Source organism: Pholis gunnellus, assembly GCF_910591455.1.
Source record: "Pholis gunnellus genome assembly, chromosome: 24".
NCBI lineage: Eukaryota > Metazoa > Chordata > Actinopteri > Perciformes > Pholidae > Pholis > Pholis gunnellus.
In genome coordinates, this window is record NC_136551.1 from 8,025,878 (window position 1) to 8,040,971 (window position 15,094).

Below are 15,094 nucleotides of genomic sequence, written 5' to 3' on the forward strand. Positions count from 1 at the left end.
TGAAAATGACTTCTAATAGGCTGGTACAGCTGCCAATCAGAAACCCTAAATCTTCTCATCCAATGACGTTTAAGTCTACAGTACATGGCAAGTTATGAAGCTATCAGTAGACAGAACAAGCAGCCCATTCAGTCTTACTTCTCCCGCGCTCCCACAGCAGGTTTAGATTAGTTCTGACTTGGGAACGGATCACTCAGCTGTTCATTTTCACAGCTTCATTCAGACCGGGTCAGAAATCCCAGAATAAATTATGCTAAATGGTAAATGAGCTGCGCTTTTCTAGTCTTCCGACCACTCAAAGCACTTTAACACTACATGTCATCATGTCACCCATTCATACACTAATGGCAGGGGCTACCATGCAAGGCACCACCTGCCCCATCATAACTAATAATTATTGCAACGTTCATACACCGCAGGCACAGCTTACGGGAGCAATTTGGGGTTAAGTGTCTTCCCCAAGGACACATTGACATGGACTAGAGGAGCCGGGGATTGTATGTATGAGCCTACTCGGACCGATATATGAAACAGCTGTCGTCAGTGTAGTTCTGTATATCTCACAAAATAAATAAACAACAGAATACATGTTTTATTTTCTCTTCTTTTATCCATATGCACTAGGCCCCTCTCTTTTCAATCAGCCATACCAGTTCTTATTCTGTTTCTCCAAACATTTATGATTTTTTGGAAAAGATTCAACAAATTAGATACAACCTGTTGATTGGGGACATTTAGAGGTGCTGGTAGTTGGATCTTTGGACAGAGCCAGGCTATGTTTGCAGTTTCATGCTGAGCTTAGCTAACCAGTTGCTGGCTCTTTACAGGTGTGTAGATGAGATAAAAATGGCATCGTCCAATTAACCCACTTTATGCCCCTTGCCGGATTTGGCGTTGTGGCTGCAAGATGGTCTCGAGTGAATTTACTATTAAATCTTGTCTGATTGCCCTTCCTTGTGAACTCAATAGAAGCTAAGCCAAATAGGTCAACACTTACCTCTGTTGTGGCTCTATTTTCACTTCTTAAAATGCCCAAATGTAACACAGATGATGTGAAACAAAACTAGTGCAGTGCAGACATATCGCTAACTGTGGGATGGTCCAAAATAACTGTAATGCTAAGGACTGTGAAATTATGAGTAAAGGTATTAGACAGATTTAAGCTTGTATCGTCAGCATAACGAGGCATATAGGGATACTAAAACAAGAAAACAGCAGTCTTCGCTCCTAATCCTTTCATACCATCCCACCTCTTCTTTTCTTGTTTGTTCTTTTGAGCTTCATTTCCCTCTCCTGTTCCCTCTCCTCTCCTCTCCTCTCTCATCAGACGACCTATTCTGAAGAGGACCTGAGCACACAGTGACAGCCAGGGTGTGAAATTAACACCAGGCACTGGATGAATGCTGTGCTCCCCTCTCTCTGTCACCCGTTTCCCTCCATTCCTGGGTCTTTGAGGTGGATTCATTTGTCCATTCTGACCTTATGGAGAAAAAAAAAACGCCGAAATAATTATCAACCAATCGATCAAACTCAGTCGGGTTAGGGGGGATCTTGTTCTGTTTCGGTTTTTGGGCTGTTAACACATTTTAAACTGGTCCTCTGAGCCAACCCGTTGACGTCAGTTTATTTTGAAGAGACCATTGTATGCATGTAATGAGCAGTAACCATACGTTTTCTGAAGTTGATTTTGAAAGAAAAGTGCAAACTGTCCAAAACCGACGCTGGAGGAGAACCTAGAGCGCCATAGTGTGAAGCCACTGACTGAGTGTCGGTATTTGGCGAGTTGGGAATGAGAATGTGTCGCCTGAACTGAAGCTGAATAAAGTACCAGCTGTGGTTGGTAAACAAGGAGAAAAAAAAGCTCAGATTCCTGCCCTGATGACAGATCCTTGTATATTCCTGAAGCGCCTCTTTTTATGGTTTGCTGAGCAGCAAATCACACTAGAATCAGACGTGACACTGCTTCACTGCCAAACATTTCTCACGCCTGCCGTTAACCATACTTTCCATCTCCTGCCATAACTCGCCTCCACTCCCGTCCCTGCCTGAACTTTGGTTTCCCTCTCACTCATTTTCCATTGCTTGTCCACACTGCTCCCTACATCCTTCGTCTCCTTTCCTCTCACCTCTCTATATCTCCTCTCTTATAATCTTACTTTCTCCCATCTGCTGTCCCGCTACCTAGGTCTGTGTGTGTGTGTGTGTGTGTGTGAGTCTCATCTATCTAGGATGGGGTACTCATTATGCTCCGCTGAGTTTGGATGGATGAGGGGATATCTCTCTCTCCTCTCCTGCCTATCTATCCCTCTCTTTCTATCTGTCTCCTTGCCTCCCACCTCCAAATTCAATCCCTCCCTCTTTCTTTTATTTAAGGGTAGAGGGGATCTGGCAGGCTGAGAAGGAAAGGGGAGAAATGAAAGGAAAATAGGAGATGAGGAAAGGACAGGAAAGAAGAAGGGGAGACAGGAAAGTGGAAGGAAGGAGAAAAGGAGAGGACAGGAAAAGAGGAGAGGAGGTGGGGATAGAAGACCTCTCCATCCCGTCTGTCCCTCTCCTGGCTTTAATCACCTGGCTCGGATCAGACTGTTTTTCGATAGCTTTACTCACGCGCACAAACGAGCACCGATCACATGCACACGCACTGTATGCACACACACTCGCCTACGTCTTCATCGCCATGGCAACGGCACACCCCTAGCACCATTGTAATCAACTTAGAAAATGGGAATAAAAGTGATGTGTTGGCACGCACAAAATACCCACACACCGCAAATAAACACCGAAATGTAATTAGATTGAGATTCAGAACAAGTTATTCAGTCCCCACGAGGGCGGCGGGACACACACACACACACACACACACACGACAAAGGGCCCCAGACAACAACAATCAAGCAACAAAAAAAGAAAAGAGATGACAAATAAAATACACATTTTCTGAAAACAATCCCATACAAAGCATGTATAATCAAAAGAAAAAGGGAACCCTGAAAAATGTGCCACACTCTCCTCTCCCCTTTATCCTAGCTTCACCGAACCTATCCTCCAGAGACAATGGACGTGGTGGGAATAGCCCGTGTGTGTGTGTGTGTCCGTCTGAATCACAGCCGTAAAAGGAAATGCCTCTGAAATTGTCCGTGACTCAGAGAAAGGAACAGAAAACAGCCCCAGATGAAAAGAGGTGGTAGACACTGCCAGCGTAAATAGAATAAAATAAATCTTTTCTTCTTGTTTGTTTTCTTCTGAATTCTTTCATTTGTTTTTCTTCCAGAAGAGGGGAGGGTCCAGACATAGAGAATAATTGAAGTAGAGCTGTTCTGATACCTGTATCTGAAATGTCTCGGATACAGCTTAAAATGCTGGATTGGGAATCTATGCACCGATCCAATATCTTCTTTTCATATCATTTAAGGATTCAAGGAAGATTTCTTGTCATTGTGCAACCCAGAGTTGCACAACGAAATGCATGTATTTTAATAATGTATTTACCATTTACCAGCTCATTTAACTACAGAGGAACAACAACAGCATGACTCACTCACAACCAGACCCTTACATCCTGCCCCATCCATACTGCACATGCTGAAGCTAGTACTACACATATGTGGTTTTAACAGTCTAGTGCATCCTATTTTTTCCTAATAATTAGAGATTGCAGTTTTGTAAATTCCAATTTCAGATTTTCTTATTTGGACTCTGACTTGCCGATTCCAATTTTTGCCAGTTCCAATTGTCTTCCACAGAACTGTAATTGAAAGCAAGGGTCCACACTAACTCTTTTCTACAACCGCCCAGAATCATCCCAAAAAATGATTTCACACTCTCCCAAAATCAGAATAAACCGTCCAAAATTCTTAAAGTTAAGCTTTTACTTTGTAACTGTAATCTATACTGGTTATTTGCATTAAAAACATTATTCAAATGTCAAAAGTTTGTGAAACCAAATCACAGCGTGGATTTTTCTATGGTGCTCCTCAAAGACTTGGCGTCTTCGTGACTTCGGAGTCCAGTTAGAGACTCTGGCAAGTGTGGACAGGGAATAGAAGACATAGTGGATGGAGTGGATAATGGAAAGTAAGCAGGAAGCTGTCTTACCTTAGACAACTGTGAGTTTACCCATTTTGTGAAAGTCTTCTTCTGAACGTCTTCTCTTTCATCTGCCGGAAGAAAAAACACAGTCAGGAAAAAAGGACCTGTACATATCTGTGTGTGTGTGTGTGTGTGTGTGTGTGTGTGTGTGTGTGTGTGTGTGTGTGTGTGTGTCTGTCAGATGAACGGCAGGGAGAAAAAAGAAAACACATGAAAAAGACCTACTTATAGTACACTTAGATAAAGGCCCGTACATGCCAGACTCCAATTTTCTGACTGACTGGTTGACAATCTATATACAAGCTTCTGTATCTCTCTCAAACACAAACACACACACACACACAAATGCAAGTGGTGCTCAGCATGGTAAAAGGCTCCTCGTATTTTGCTCAGGGCTAATTGCATCCTCATCATATCAATCAGCGCGCCACTTACAGGCCTTCACCGACGCGCCAGATGACAAACTGGAGTGAGTCTGCGGCACTTTGTTGCCCTCGTGGAACGGCCCCCTCTCTTCAATTAAAAAAACATTATTGTGATCCCAGTCGTGTAGCCGTTTGCTACCAATCAACGCAACCCGCCGTTTTTCCGGTCTGAAAAAAAGTGACTCATTGACCCAGAATTAGAGTGAGTTTTGATTTTGTCATTTTAATGAGAGTAGGTGTTATTGTATCCAAGTGTCATTTGGAATGAAACCCATTATATGTAGTATTGGTAACACTTACTATGAACAAAGTCTTGAAAGAATTCTTTTTATTGCTAAGTTTAAAAAATCTCTGAAGTGGTCCATTAATAAGGGAGATACTTCTATTTGTGCTGCATTCTCTCTAATGTCCACCAGGGGGCGACTCCTCTGGTTGTATAGAAGTCTATGAGACAATGACTCTACTTCTCTCTTGATTTATTACCTCAGTAAACATTGTAAACATGAGTTTATGGTCTCAATCTCTAGTTTCAAGTCTTCTCCAATACAGCATGATGTTCATTTAGTAAATTATGGTCCATTTAGAGTCAAACAGACCATTAGGAAGGGCTGCTTTATGGTGAGCTACCTTGTGATTGACAGGTCGCTACCGCTGCCAGAGGTTCGTACGTAACTCATGAGTTCACCCTCTTTTGCTCTTCACATGGCCCTGTATGCAAAGCCCGCTCAAACAGGATTGGCCAATACTACTCGGACTACAAATGGAAACCAAAACGCCTCAGATACTAAAGAATTGTCCTGTGGAGATGTTTATAGATATTCTGGCTAATTAATTCAGTTACTTCACCAACATTGCTAAACACCAGAAAGAAACTAACATTTGGGTTTTCTTAGTGTAACTTAGTCTTGTTCATCTGTGATTGGCACAATCCAGCACACAGAAAATTCAAAGTTAACGTTGGTCTGCCATCAGTGAGGAAACACCAGCACTTTTCCTGCTTCTGAGAACCAGAGTTTGACAAAAGCTTTCACAGTCTCATCTCTGAAATGTCTTCTTTCTCAGACACAAAGAAAAACAGCTCTGCTTTAACAACCTAACGGTATTTTCCAGTTCCATTATTTTTCAAAAGTTTTCAAAAAGCCGGTCTTTTTTTTCTGCACCGCGACTGAAGAGACTTTGATCTTTGAATGAAATATAAAGCTGGACATTCCTGAACTTTTTTGATGATTATATTTACATTTAAACATTTGTTTTAACTTGACATGATAAGGACCACAAGAAGCCATTCAGGTGATACATTCACTGAGATACTGAATGATAATTGCCACCATAAAACAATCCCACCGCAGATGCCTATACAGCAGGGACATTACCCTCCACTGTACCGTGTGTTTTCCTCTGCAGCAGAGCAGTGCAGTGTGGCCTATGACACCCATTACAATGCAAATGGGGACATGATGACTTATAATAACGCTTCTCCCCCGCCTCTCTCATTTGACTGGAAATAGGGTCACTTCCCATTACTACTGATAATAAATTACACTCTCATCGTGAAACAGAACATCAGGTTAAATATTACACCAGCCCAGCTAACAGTACTCATTCAGTATGTGTGTGTGTGTGTGTGTGTGTGTGTGTGTGTGTGTGTGTGTGTGTGTGTGTGTGTGTGTGTGTGTGAGAGAGTGTTGACACCAGCCAGGCATTGACTAATGGAGCTGATAATGAAACTTCTCCCTTAATTAAAAGGTCCCGCGTTGAGCGGTGCACTGTGGTGAGACGCCGGACACACACACAAACACACAAACACACACACACACACAGGTATACACACAAACATGCAACCATGCAGGTACACACACGCGCACATACTGTACATATCCAATGTGAGATGATACTGGCATGCTGATGCTGAGAGGTGAAGCATCAATGAAATAGTCGCGTACAATCCCATCTAAAGCAGGTGATCCATTCCCATCGGTGTACAGTAAGTGTGTGTGTGTGTGTGTGTCTCACTGTATTCCCACAATGCAAATGTGAGGGCAATGTTCTTCTGCATGTGCGTGTTGCACCAGTGGTGGGCCTTACAATATCGACATTGAGGTATTTGGTCAATATTTGATTTTCTCTATATCAACAAGCCATACTTCACCATTTATATTGGGGATGACCAGAACAATTTACGAAGTATTAAGAGCGAGAAAGTCTGCATAGTGAGTTAGTCTCGATGGCTGGATGGGTCAAACAAACACAGGACTTTCACCCAGTAGACCACAGTTTGTGTCCCGTGTGAAACCAAGGCTACTTTAACTTACTGTAACTGTTAACTAACTTGCTGTTAGTAAATTACATAACAAGGTTTGGTACCACAATCTCCTCCTGAACCTAACCAAATGGCAAGTAAAACCTGAAAACTATGTAAGCCTACGTTGGAAGTTTATTTTGAAAAGACTCTTTATGCTAAACTGTACGTTTCCTGTGAACACGGACATTTATTTTGAAAAGACAGTATGCATGTAATGAGCAGAAACTGACACGCAGTTCCTGAGACATTTAAAACTGATGCTACAGGGGAACCTTGAGCGTCATAGTTTGAGGCTTAGGGGCTCTGTCCAAGCGTTGGTATTTCACGAGTTTGGAGTGAGAATGTGTTGGTTTGAAAGTCTCTGTGTAAATTTACATCCATGCGTGTGTGCTGTCAGGCAAAGTGAGTGAGTGTGTGAGAACCACAGGGGAAGGCAGAAGGCAGTTAAAGACTGACGGAGAGGGAGTCACGATCAATAGTCCATTTAAACCGCTGTTCTGCCACTGAAACCTGCAGTGGCTGCACACACAGTCATGACGCATGCACATGCATCTCATTAAAGACAACATTAACAGCTTAATCGTGGATTGAGAGGGGTGTGAGAAAGAGAGGAAATCCAGCGGAGAGGAAAGGAGAATGAGAGAATGAAATCCCAGGAAGAGAGAATAGATTGGACAAGGCCTGAATAAAAGGAGAGAGGAAACACGACAGAACGGAAATTATAAGAGATAAAACAGCAAAAGGGAAACAGAGAAAGCCGACAGGACAGAGAGAAAAGCAAAGATATATGAAGATGAGGACTCAAAGTGAAAGAGAGGAAAGAAGATGGAGGTCTTCGGGTGAACTGTCCCTTTAAGTTTTTGGTCTAATAGTAAATTACAAAGGTTCAGCTCGAAGAGAAGTGAGAAGCAGATAACCGATTAACCAAGGTCATTCATTAAGCAAAATTGGGCGACAAAAAAAAAAGAGTCATCTGAAGATGTTACCGAGGGCTTAAGAAAACACTTTTCATTATTTTCTGTTGCGTATTGTTTGCACTATAGACCAACAATAAGCAATTCATTATGTTTATCCTCTTAGCTTCCTCAGTCAAATTTTTCATCAGCTGCTTTGTTAAACGCTCTTAAAACAAACTCTTAGTCGCTCCATTTAGGAGGGATAGTAGCAAGATAAGTTAGTTCAAATGGCCCCAGGCGGTTTCTGAGTGAAAAGAGCCAACATGGGAGTCCTTTCCAGCTGGACTCTAACCCGCTGACTGAACATTTGTGAGTGCCTGGGACAGCTCCCAGATCAGCACCCTGGACAGCGACTGTGGCAAAGCATTAGACAAACAGTAGATACAACTGACCCGTCAGAGCTGAAACGTTTAGCCAAGTAATCAGTTTTAAATGGTAAATGGACTTGTATAGCGCTTTTTCTATCTTCCGACCACTCAAAGCACTTTCACACTACACTTTCATCCATTCACACCCATTCACACACTGATGGCAGGGGCTACCATGCAAGGTGCCACCTGCCCATCAGGACTAACTAACTAACATTCATACCCATAGACCCATGTATGCAGTCTGTATTTTGTAATTTGAGGGCACAAATGACTTTGGTGATAGAGGGATTTATCAAAAGACTGCTCCAGACACCTGCTGGGCTTCGTACTTTTCTGTACAAAACTCTTCAATTGATCTAAAAATATACCGTCCTCTGTTCCCTTGAGAAAACCATTCGAACGGGTCCCGCTGAGAGGGAAGCTGCGCTGGCAACACAACCTTGCAGTTAACTTCGACGGTCAGACAGCAGGAGAGAGTCGCCCAGACCAGCGGCACGCCTAACATCTGCCGAAGCACTTGACAAACAGCAGAAGAAAACGAAAGGGGGGAAGAGGGAGTGCGGAGCAGTGTGCACCCACAATACAAGCAGCAGCATCAAAGCATCTGTCCGGCTAATAGAGTCTAGTGAAACTAGGTGGGAGGGGGGTAGTCTGATCTAACATGGGGCGTACTTTTAACCCATCATTTTCTCAGCTAATGATGGCAGAGAAACTGGAAGCTTGTTTGGATGCGTCATGGGAGCCAGCTGGAGCCTGTCAGCATGCAAAACTACCGAGGCTCTGGAAACAGCCGGAGAAACAAAGACCAGGAGGAGAACTTAGTACAGAGCTGTAAGTCATGAAGTACGGATGCAGATGTTTTCTGCAAGGCCAATAACATGCATGTGTTTGAGGTACAAATACAAACGTGAGACTAAATCTACTGCACTGGTCATTACAAAAGCCCACAGCACATCAAATCTTCCCAGTTCATTGTTGCAAGAAAAGAAAAAATTCAAAACAAATAAAATGATTGAAGTTTAAACACTTTAACGGCGCGGGCATCCTTTTAGTCTACCTTAATGGTTTTTGCTTTCAAAGTGAAAAAGGACCAAGACAGCGCTCTCCCAAGGAAGCGAATATAAATCCATAAATGCATTTTTAACTTGAGTCATTAAGTTATATTCATATTTTAAGACATTTAGCAGATGCTCATGTGGCAGACGGCTTACCAAAAGTGCAACAGTAAAATAAGCTTACGGTCTTAGCTCATTAAAATTGCAAAAAATACTGAATCTTGAGATAAAGCAAGGACACAGTAAAAGTAATAGTCTGCTTAATATTTTCTTGAGCTGATCTTGGGACATCGAGAGGGCTGAGCCTTGGAGGGGGAGGCTTTTTTGGCATGGACACCGATGGCGGTTTCTCAGCTGCACAGTTAATAGACCTGAGTGGAATTACAGTTTTTACGCTTTCATGTTGAGCCACAGCAGGGAGTGAAGAAATGAGGTCCCCAGAGAGGACGCGCAGCCGATAGTGTTTTAGTTTTTTAATGGAGCCCTAAAACTATCAAAGTATGGCCTCAATATTGTGAAGTCTGTCCTTGTGTCTGTTCACCTGTTGACTAAACGAAGTCTGCTCCTCTGGAAGAGCCTGACTTTTTCAAAATGAAAGCCATGGAACATGTATTATCATTAACACTAATAAACATCCACAAACCGCTTGGTAATCATAGGAAAAGACACGTTTTTGAACTTTTCTTTAGTGTCAAAGTGATTCATTGATAGTTGTCAGTACACCCAATGGTACAGCAAACAGGAACTGCTAATAGCTAATTCTGTGTACTTTGGAAAATGTACAAGCTAAATGCTAAAAACAGGGCTAGAATATATTTTAAAGCCCAACTCACTGAGTCCATGGCATAACACTTCCTGTTTCTTGTAAACGATTACATCTGTTCATATAAGTGATGACATTTAGGGTTTAACATAACAAGGCTTTGTAGGGGGAAAAAATAGCAAACTAGCAATGAAGTGAACTTTGCTAACATCTAGTTCAACCACGGTGCAGCAAACCTTATTTTCTACAACTATATGTTATTATGATTAAAGCTAGGCTTAGTAATGTTGAGAAACCAGCAAGACTCCGAGAGATTTTGAAAACGATCCAACGGAAAAGCCCAGGTAGCTAGCAGCACTAGCTCCACATGTAGCAACACTGACAGCCCGTCCCTTCAGGCCTCCCTCCAAAGCCACTCCCCCAAACACACAATGAACATGAACATGTTTGTGGTTAGCACTCACAGCGGTCACGCTGGCAGCTTTTTGGGGGCCAAATGAAATGATCCTCCTGTGACACTCGCAGATACCAGATTTGATTTTCTGATTGCCCTAGGAATGAAAAATATTTTTTTTGACAAATATAAAAAAAATGTTTTTAAGAACATCACCTATCTTAAAAGTTTTGTCACACTGAAAAAAAACGAAAAATCTCCTCATATTAGCTGTAATTTCTCAAACCGCTAACGTGATCCTCTTCTGCTCTGCAAATGAACATCTTCTTTATCTCTCTGCAAAGGCAGCCGCGATGCACTGGATTTATTTAATCTCACAGCTCTATAATCTTTGTCATTGTGACAACTCGTCCGGTGCCATTTTACTCAAGTTATTAAATCTTCTCCATCACGTGTTATGCAATATGCTGTAAGTCGTGTTTAGGGCTCAGCTGCTAGCCTGCCAGTCTTTCCGTGGCGCTACCGTGTTCTCAGCGGAAGAGCCGAGATCACATTCGAATGAAACCATAATGAACTGAGGCTGACACTAAATGTCATTTATGTCACACATCTGCCTGGAGATTATGCAGAACCTGTACTTATCATCCTTAAATGTATGTCTAATAGACCGGCACTGTGTGTGTTGGGTGGATACATTTGTGGCAACTGTCTAATCCATCATGGAGGCCGGTCCCGCGGGCCTGTCACCCGTCCTAATGGAGCTCAGTGAAAGTGTAAGCAAAGAAGCCCCGCGAGGCCAAACGAGCGATCCGTCTCCGCTGTCGGCGCGGCACCGGCGCAACCGCCATGTTTGTTGCTGTTTTGACACCGGCTGCCTGGCAACGGTCGCAGGCCGTTAGCCACGGAAGGAATCCGAGACCAAATCCAATCAGATCGGGGTCATTACTGAGAGAGAAGACGGAGAGGGGGGAAACAGATGAAGAGAGAAAGAGGGAGAGACAGGGAGACCAGGAAAAGAAAGAGAAAGAGGGAACCAGGAAGTGACAGCAAGAGAGAGAGAGAGAGAGAGAGAGAGAGAGAGAGAGAGAGAGAGAGAGAGAGAGAGAGAGAGAGAGAGAGAGAAAAGGATGATTGGAAAGTGAGGGGCATGACAAGATTATGTCAGCCTCAATGTCAATTAGCACCACACACACATCTCACACACACTCACAGTCAAACTAAGTTTTCTGTCAGTGCCACACAAACTGTAATGTTCACCTAATCTAGTGGCCTCTCTCTCTACACACACACACACACACACAGTCAGGTTTTCGTCACTTTAGGGACATTACATACACAGACAGACACACACTTCAGTAATTCTGAATAAAATAAGGCTGCCACAGATGTACTCGAGGCCTTTCTCTTCAGCTCTCAGGCACAGATGGGCTGGACGAGTGCGATAGTTGCGTGCATGCGCGTGTCAGTGTCAGTGTGTGTGTGTGTGTGCGTGTCTACAGCTGTCCAGGAATACATTTACAAGCTCCAAAATGTGGAGCTGATGCCCGTCATCTGCAGTCAGAGAGCCGGAGGAAAAAAGAAATTGGGGTAGGGATGAAGTGACGGCCCAGAGATGTTCATGAAAAACAGCAACGCACTACTACGCCTAGAGAGAGAAACACCTTTAACCTCTTTAATTAAAACATGTCCACCAACTGCTGCTCACTATGGCCAGCACTGTACAGCACACTCTTTTTATTTTGAAAATCTACAACTTGGCAGGTAGTGGTTCATCTTCTCAGGTAGAAAAGAAATAATACAGACACTTGTACTCTGTGGCACCATTTTGCATGAGAAGCACCGGGCTTTCAACTAACTCCAATGTAAACCCATCTGATTCGCATTAGAGGAGAGGAGGTGGACTCTGTGTTTACATCAATGATGCTTGGTTGTCAAACACAGTCAAAGTTGATGGAGGATGTTTTCCTGATGTGGAATGTTTAATGTCAAGGTGTCGGTCATGTTATCTGCCTAGAGAACTTTACTGAGGGAATAAATCAAGTGAGAAGGAGAGTCATTTTCTCATAGACTTCCATACAATCTGACTTGTTTTTGCAACCAGTGTTGACTTTCACTCAGGAGAGCGCTGTACATGTCACGTGAAAAATAAAGTTGTTTGGTCCCGACGGGCAGGTGGCACCTTGAATGATAGCTGCTGCCACTTTTAGTGGTCGTTAAACTGTAAAGGCACTATGCGAATGCATGTCTATTTACCATTTACCAAGTGCCAAGCTATCAATAAATCGATGCCGCCATTACTGTGGTAGCAAATGACTTGTAAACCGACGTGTAACGCTATGTTATATGTAAATGATTTCTCTTTCATCTCCCACAGATAATCCACAGTAAAAACAGTAAAGGTGACACACAATTAGATTCAACATGGTGCAGGGGTTCAAGTGTATTACAAAATGAACAGCTTCAGGTTTGGACAGAAAAAGAGATCAGAGAGAGAGAGAGAGAGAGAGAGAACAGATGACGAAAGATGACAAAAAAAAGACCAGAGTTAAAGAAGATAGAAGAAGAAAACAGCAGGAGGAAGACAAAAGAGGGATGGACGGACAACAGAGAGATTAAAGAGGAAAAGAAAGAAAGCGGCCAGGAAAACGAGGTGTAGTAATAAACTAGCGTGTAACGGTAAGAAGAAAAAATAAAAGAGGATGTAAGAGAGGAAGATGAGTGAAGACTAATTTGCCCTGGCTGGTAAAAACCCTGTTGGATGGAAACATATGGTCCTGTATAAGTGTGTGTGTGTAAACACTAGAGTGTGTGGGAAGAGGTGAGACATCTTATTGTGAGTGTGGGACAAACAAAGATGTGCCTGACAAAGTATGTGTGTGTGTGTGTGTGTGTGTGTGTGTGTGTGTGTGTGTGTGTGTGTGTGTGTGTGTGTGTGTGTGTGTTTGTGTGTGTGTAAGCATGTGTGTGTCACCCGCAGCCAAACACAGTAAGCCCAGAAAATGTGACTCAAGAGCAGCAATATTTGATTTGGTTGCTTTTTCCGCAGAAATGTTGACGTCAACAAATTGACACACACACACACACACACACACACACACACACACACACAGAAGGAGTCTAAATCTGCTGATGGACAAAAGTAACTGAAGTCACTGCACTGAAGCAGCACAAAGCTAAACCAACTTCCACATCATCCGCCCTCAATTGATTCCCTGACACAGTCGATCCACATGTACATACTGACGGCCAGAAACCACTTCTAGAACAAAAGGCAGAAGTAATTAGCTATACACAACTTACTTTTGCTCCTTTTTAGTCATCAAAGTAGTCATCAGAGGAACATTAGGATGAACAGGGAGAGTATATAAAGTCAGATAGAGATAAGTTCAGATACAAAGGCCATTCAAAATGCATACAAAATGAAAAAAAGAAAGGACATTTGGACATATTGTCTTTAAATAAACTATTTCAAAGCTAGCTTCCCCTTTCCCAGTCAACACTGGGATCTTCCAAAAATGTTGACTATTGTAAAAGGACAGTTTTGTTTTGCTGAATAAAAGAAAAAGGTCTTGCATCGCCGTTTGTAGCCTACACGCTGTGACACAGAGGTTGACAGTGCGTCAAATTCCCCAAATGTCCAAAGTGGTTATCGTCAACAGGATAAAACCTACCGTATCAAAGTTTACCGTAGACATAGACTGTATAAAAGAAGTGGACGTTGCCACCGTGACGTCACGTCCCCCATTAGTTTGTCGACTACTGTTTTGAAGACTCATGTTTGGTATTTTGGCCGCCACTTTTGACTTTGTGAAACCTGAAGTGGAGAGTGGAGCTGTGGTGGAGCTGTGATGGAGCTGTGGTGGAGCTGTGGTGGAGCTGTGGTGGAGCTGTGATGGAGCTGTGGTGGAGCTGTGGTGGAGCTGTGGTGGAGCTGTGATGGAGCTGTGGTGGAGCTGTGGTGGAGCTGTGGTGGAGCTGTGGTGGAGCTGTGGTGGAGCTGTGGTGGAGCGACACCCGGCTCAGCCAGGGACCATTAGCAAAACTACTAGCTAGCTTGGTTAGCACGGTGCATCCACTATTGACATTAAGTGTGTTATTGCAAAAAATATACTTAAAATAAAATGTACTTCAGGGAAGCAGCGGACACTGAATAACAACGTGGTAGTGACGCATTGGTAGACCAATTTACTGAATGAACATCGTGCTGTACTGAGGAAGACTTGAAACTAGAGATTGAGACCATAAACTCATGTTTACAATGTTTACTGAGGTAATAAATCAAGAGAGAAGTAGAGTCATTTTCTCATAGACTTCTATACAATCAGACTTCTTTTTGCAACCAGAGGAGTCGCCCCCTGCTGGTCAGTGGATAGAATGCAGTTTTAAGGCTCATCAAGGGGAAAAATTACATAAATCAAATTTAAGTCAAAGTTATTACACTTAATCCAGACTTACTGCCCGCCAAGGTCCGATCTCCAGACCGGCGGGATACATCTGGGCAGGAAATGTAGCCACTACTTCACTGTAAAGTTATTTTTCTTTGACTTTACTTGACTTAAAAGTCTCTTAAATTAAACTGATGCACATTGAAATAAAATAAAATAAAATGGACACATTTGGGTCTGTAAAATATAAGAAAATCACAACAGGAGAGAATTCACTCTTGGCAGTTTTGAAGTTAAGAATATGTGAACACAAAAATATATTTTATTTAGCATTCAAACTATGGTGAAAAAATG

General features: G+C 42.7%; 1 protein-coding gene across 7 annotated transcripts in view; it reads right to left on the reverse strand.

The window, feature by feature from the left end:
* Nucleotides 1–15,094, reverse strand: part of dmd (dystrophin) — a 217,798-nt gene that overhangs the window by 143,907 nt on the left and 58,797 nt on the right. For all 7 annotated transcript variants that reach the window (XM_079185527.1, XM_079185525.1, XM_079185522.1 and 4 more), the window contains exon 2: nt 4,096–4,157. In XM_079185527.1, coding sequence (XP_079041653.1) covers nt 4,096–4,157 — 62 coding nt within the window. The remainder of the gene's footprint in view (nt 1–4,095; nt 4,158–15,094) is intronic.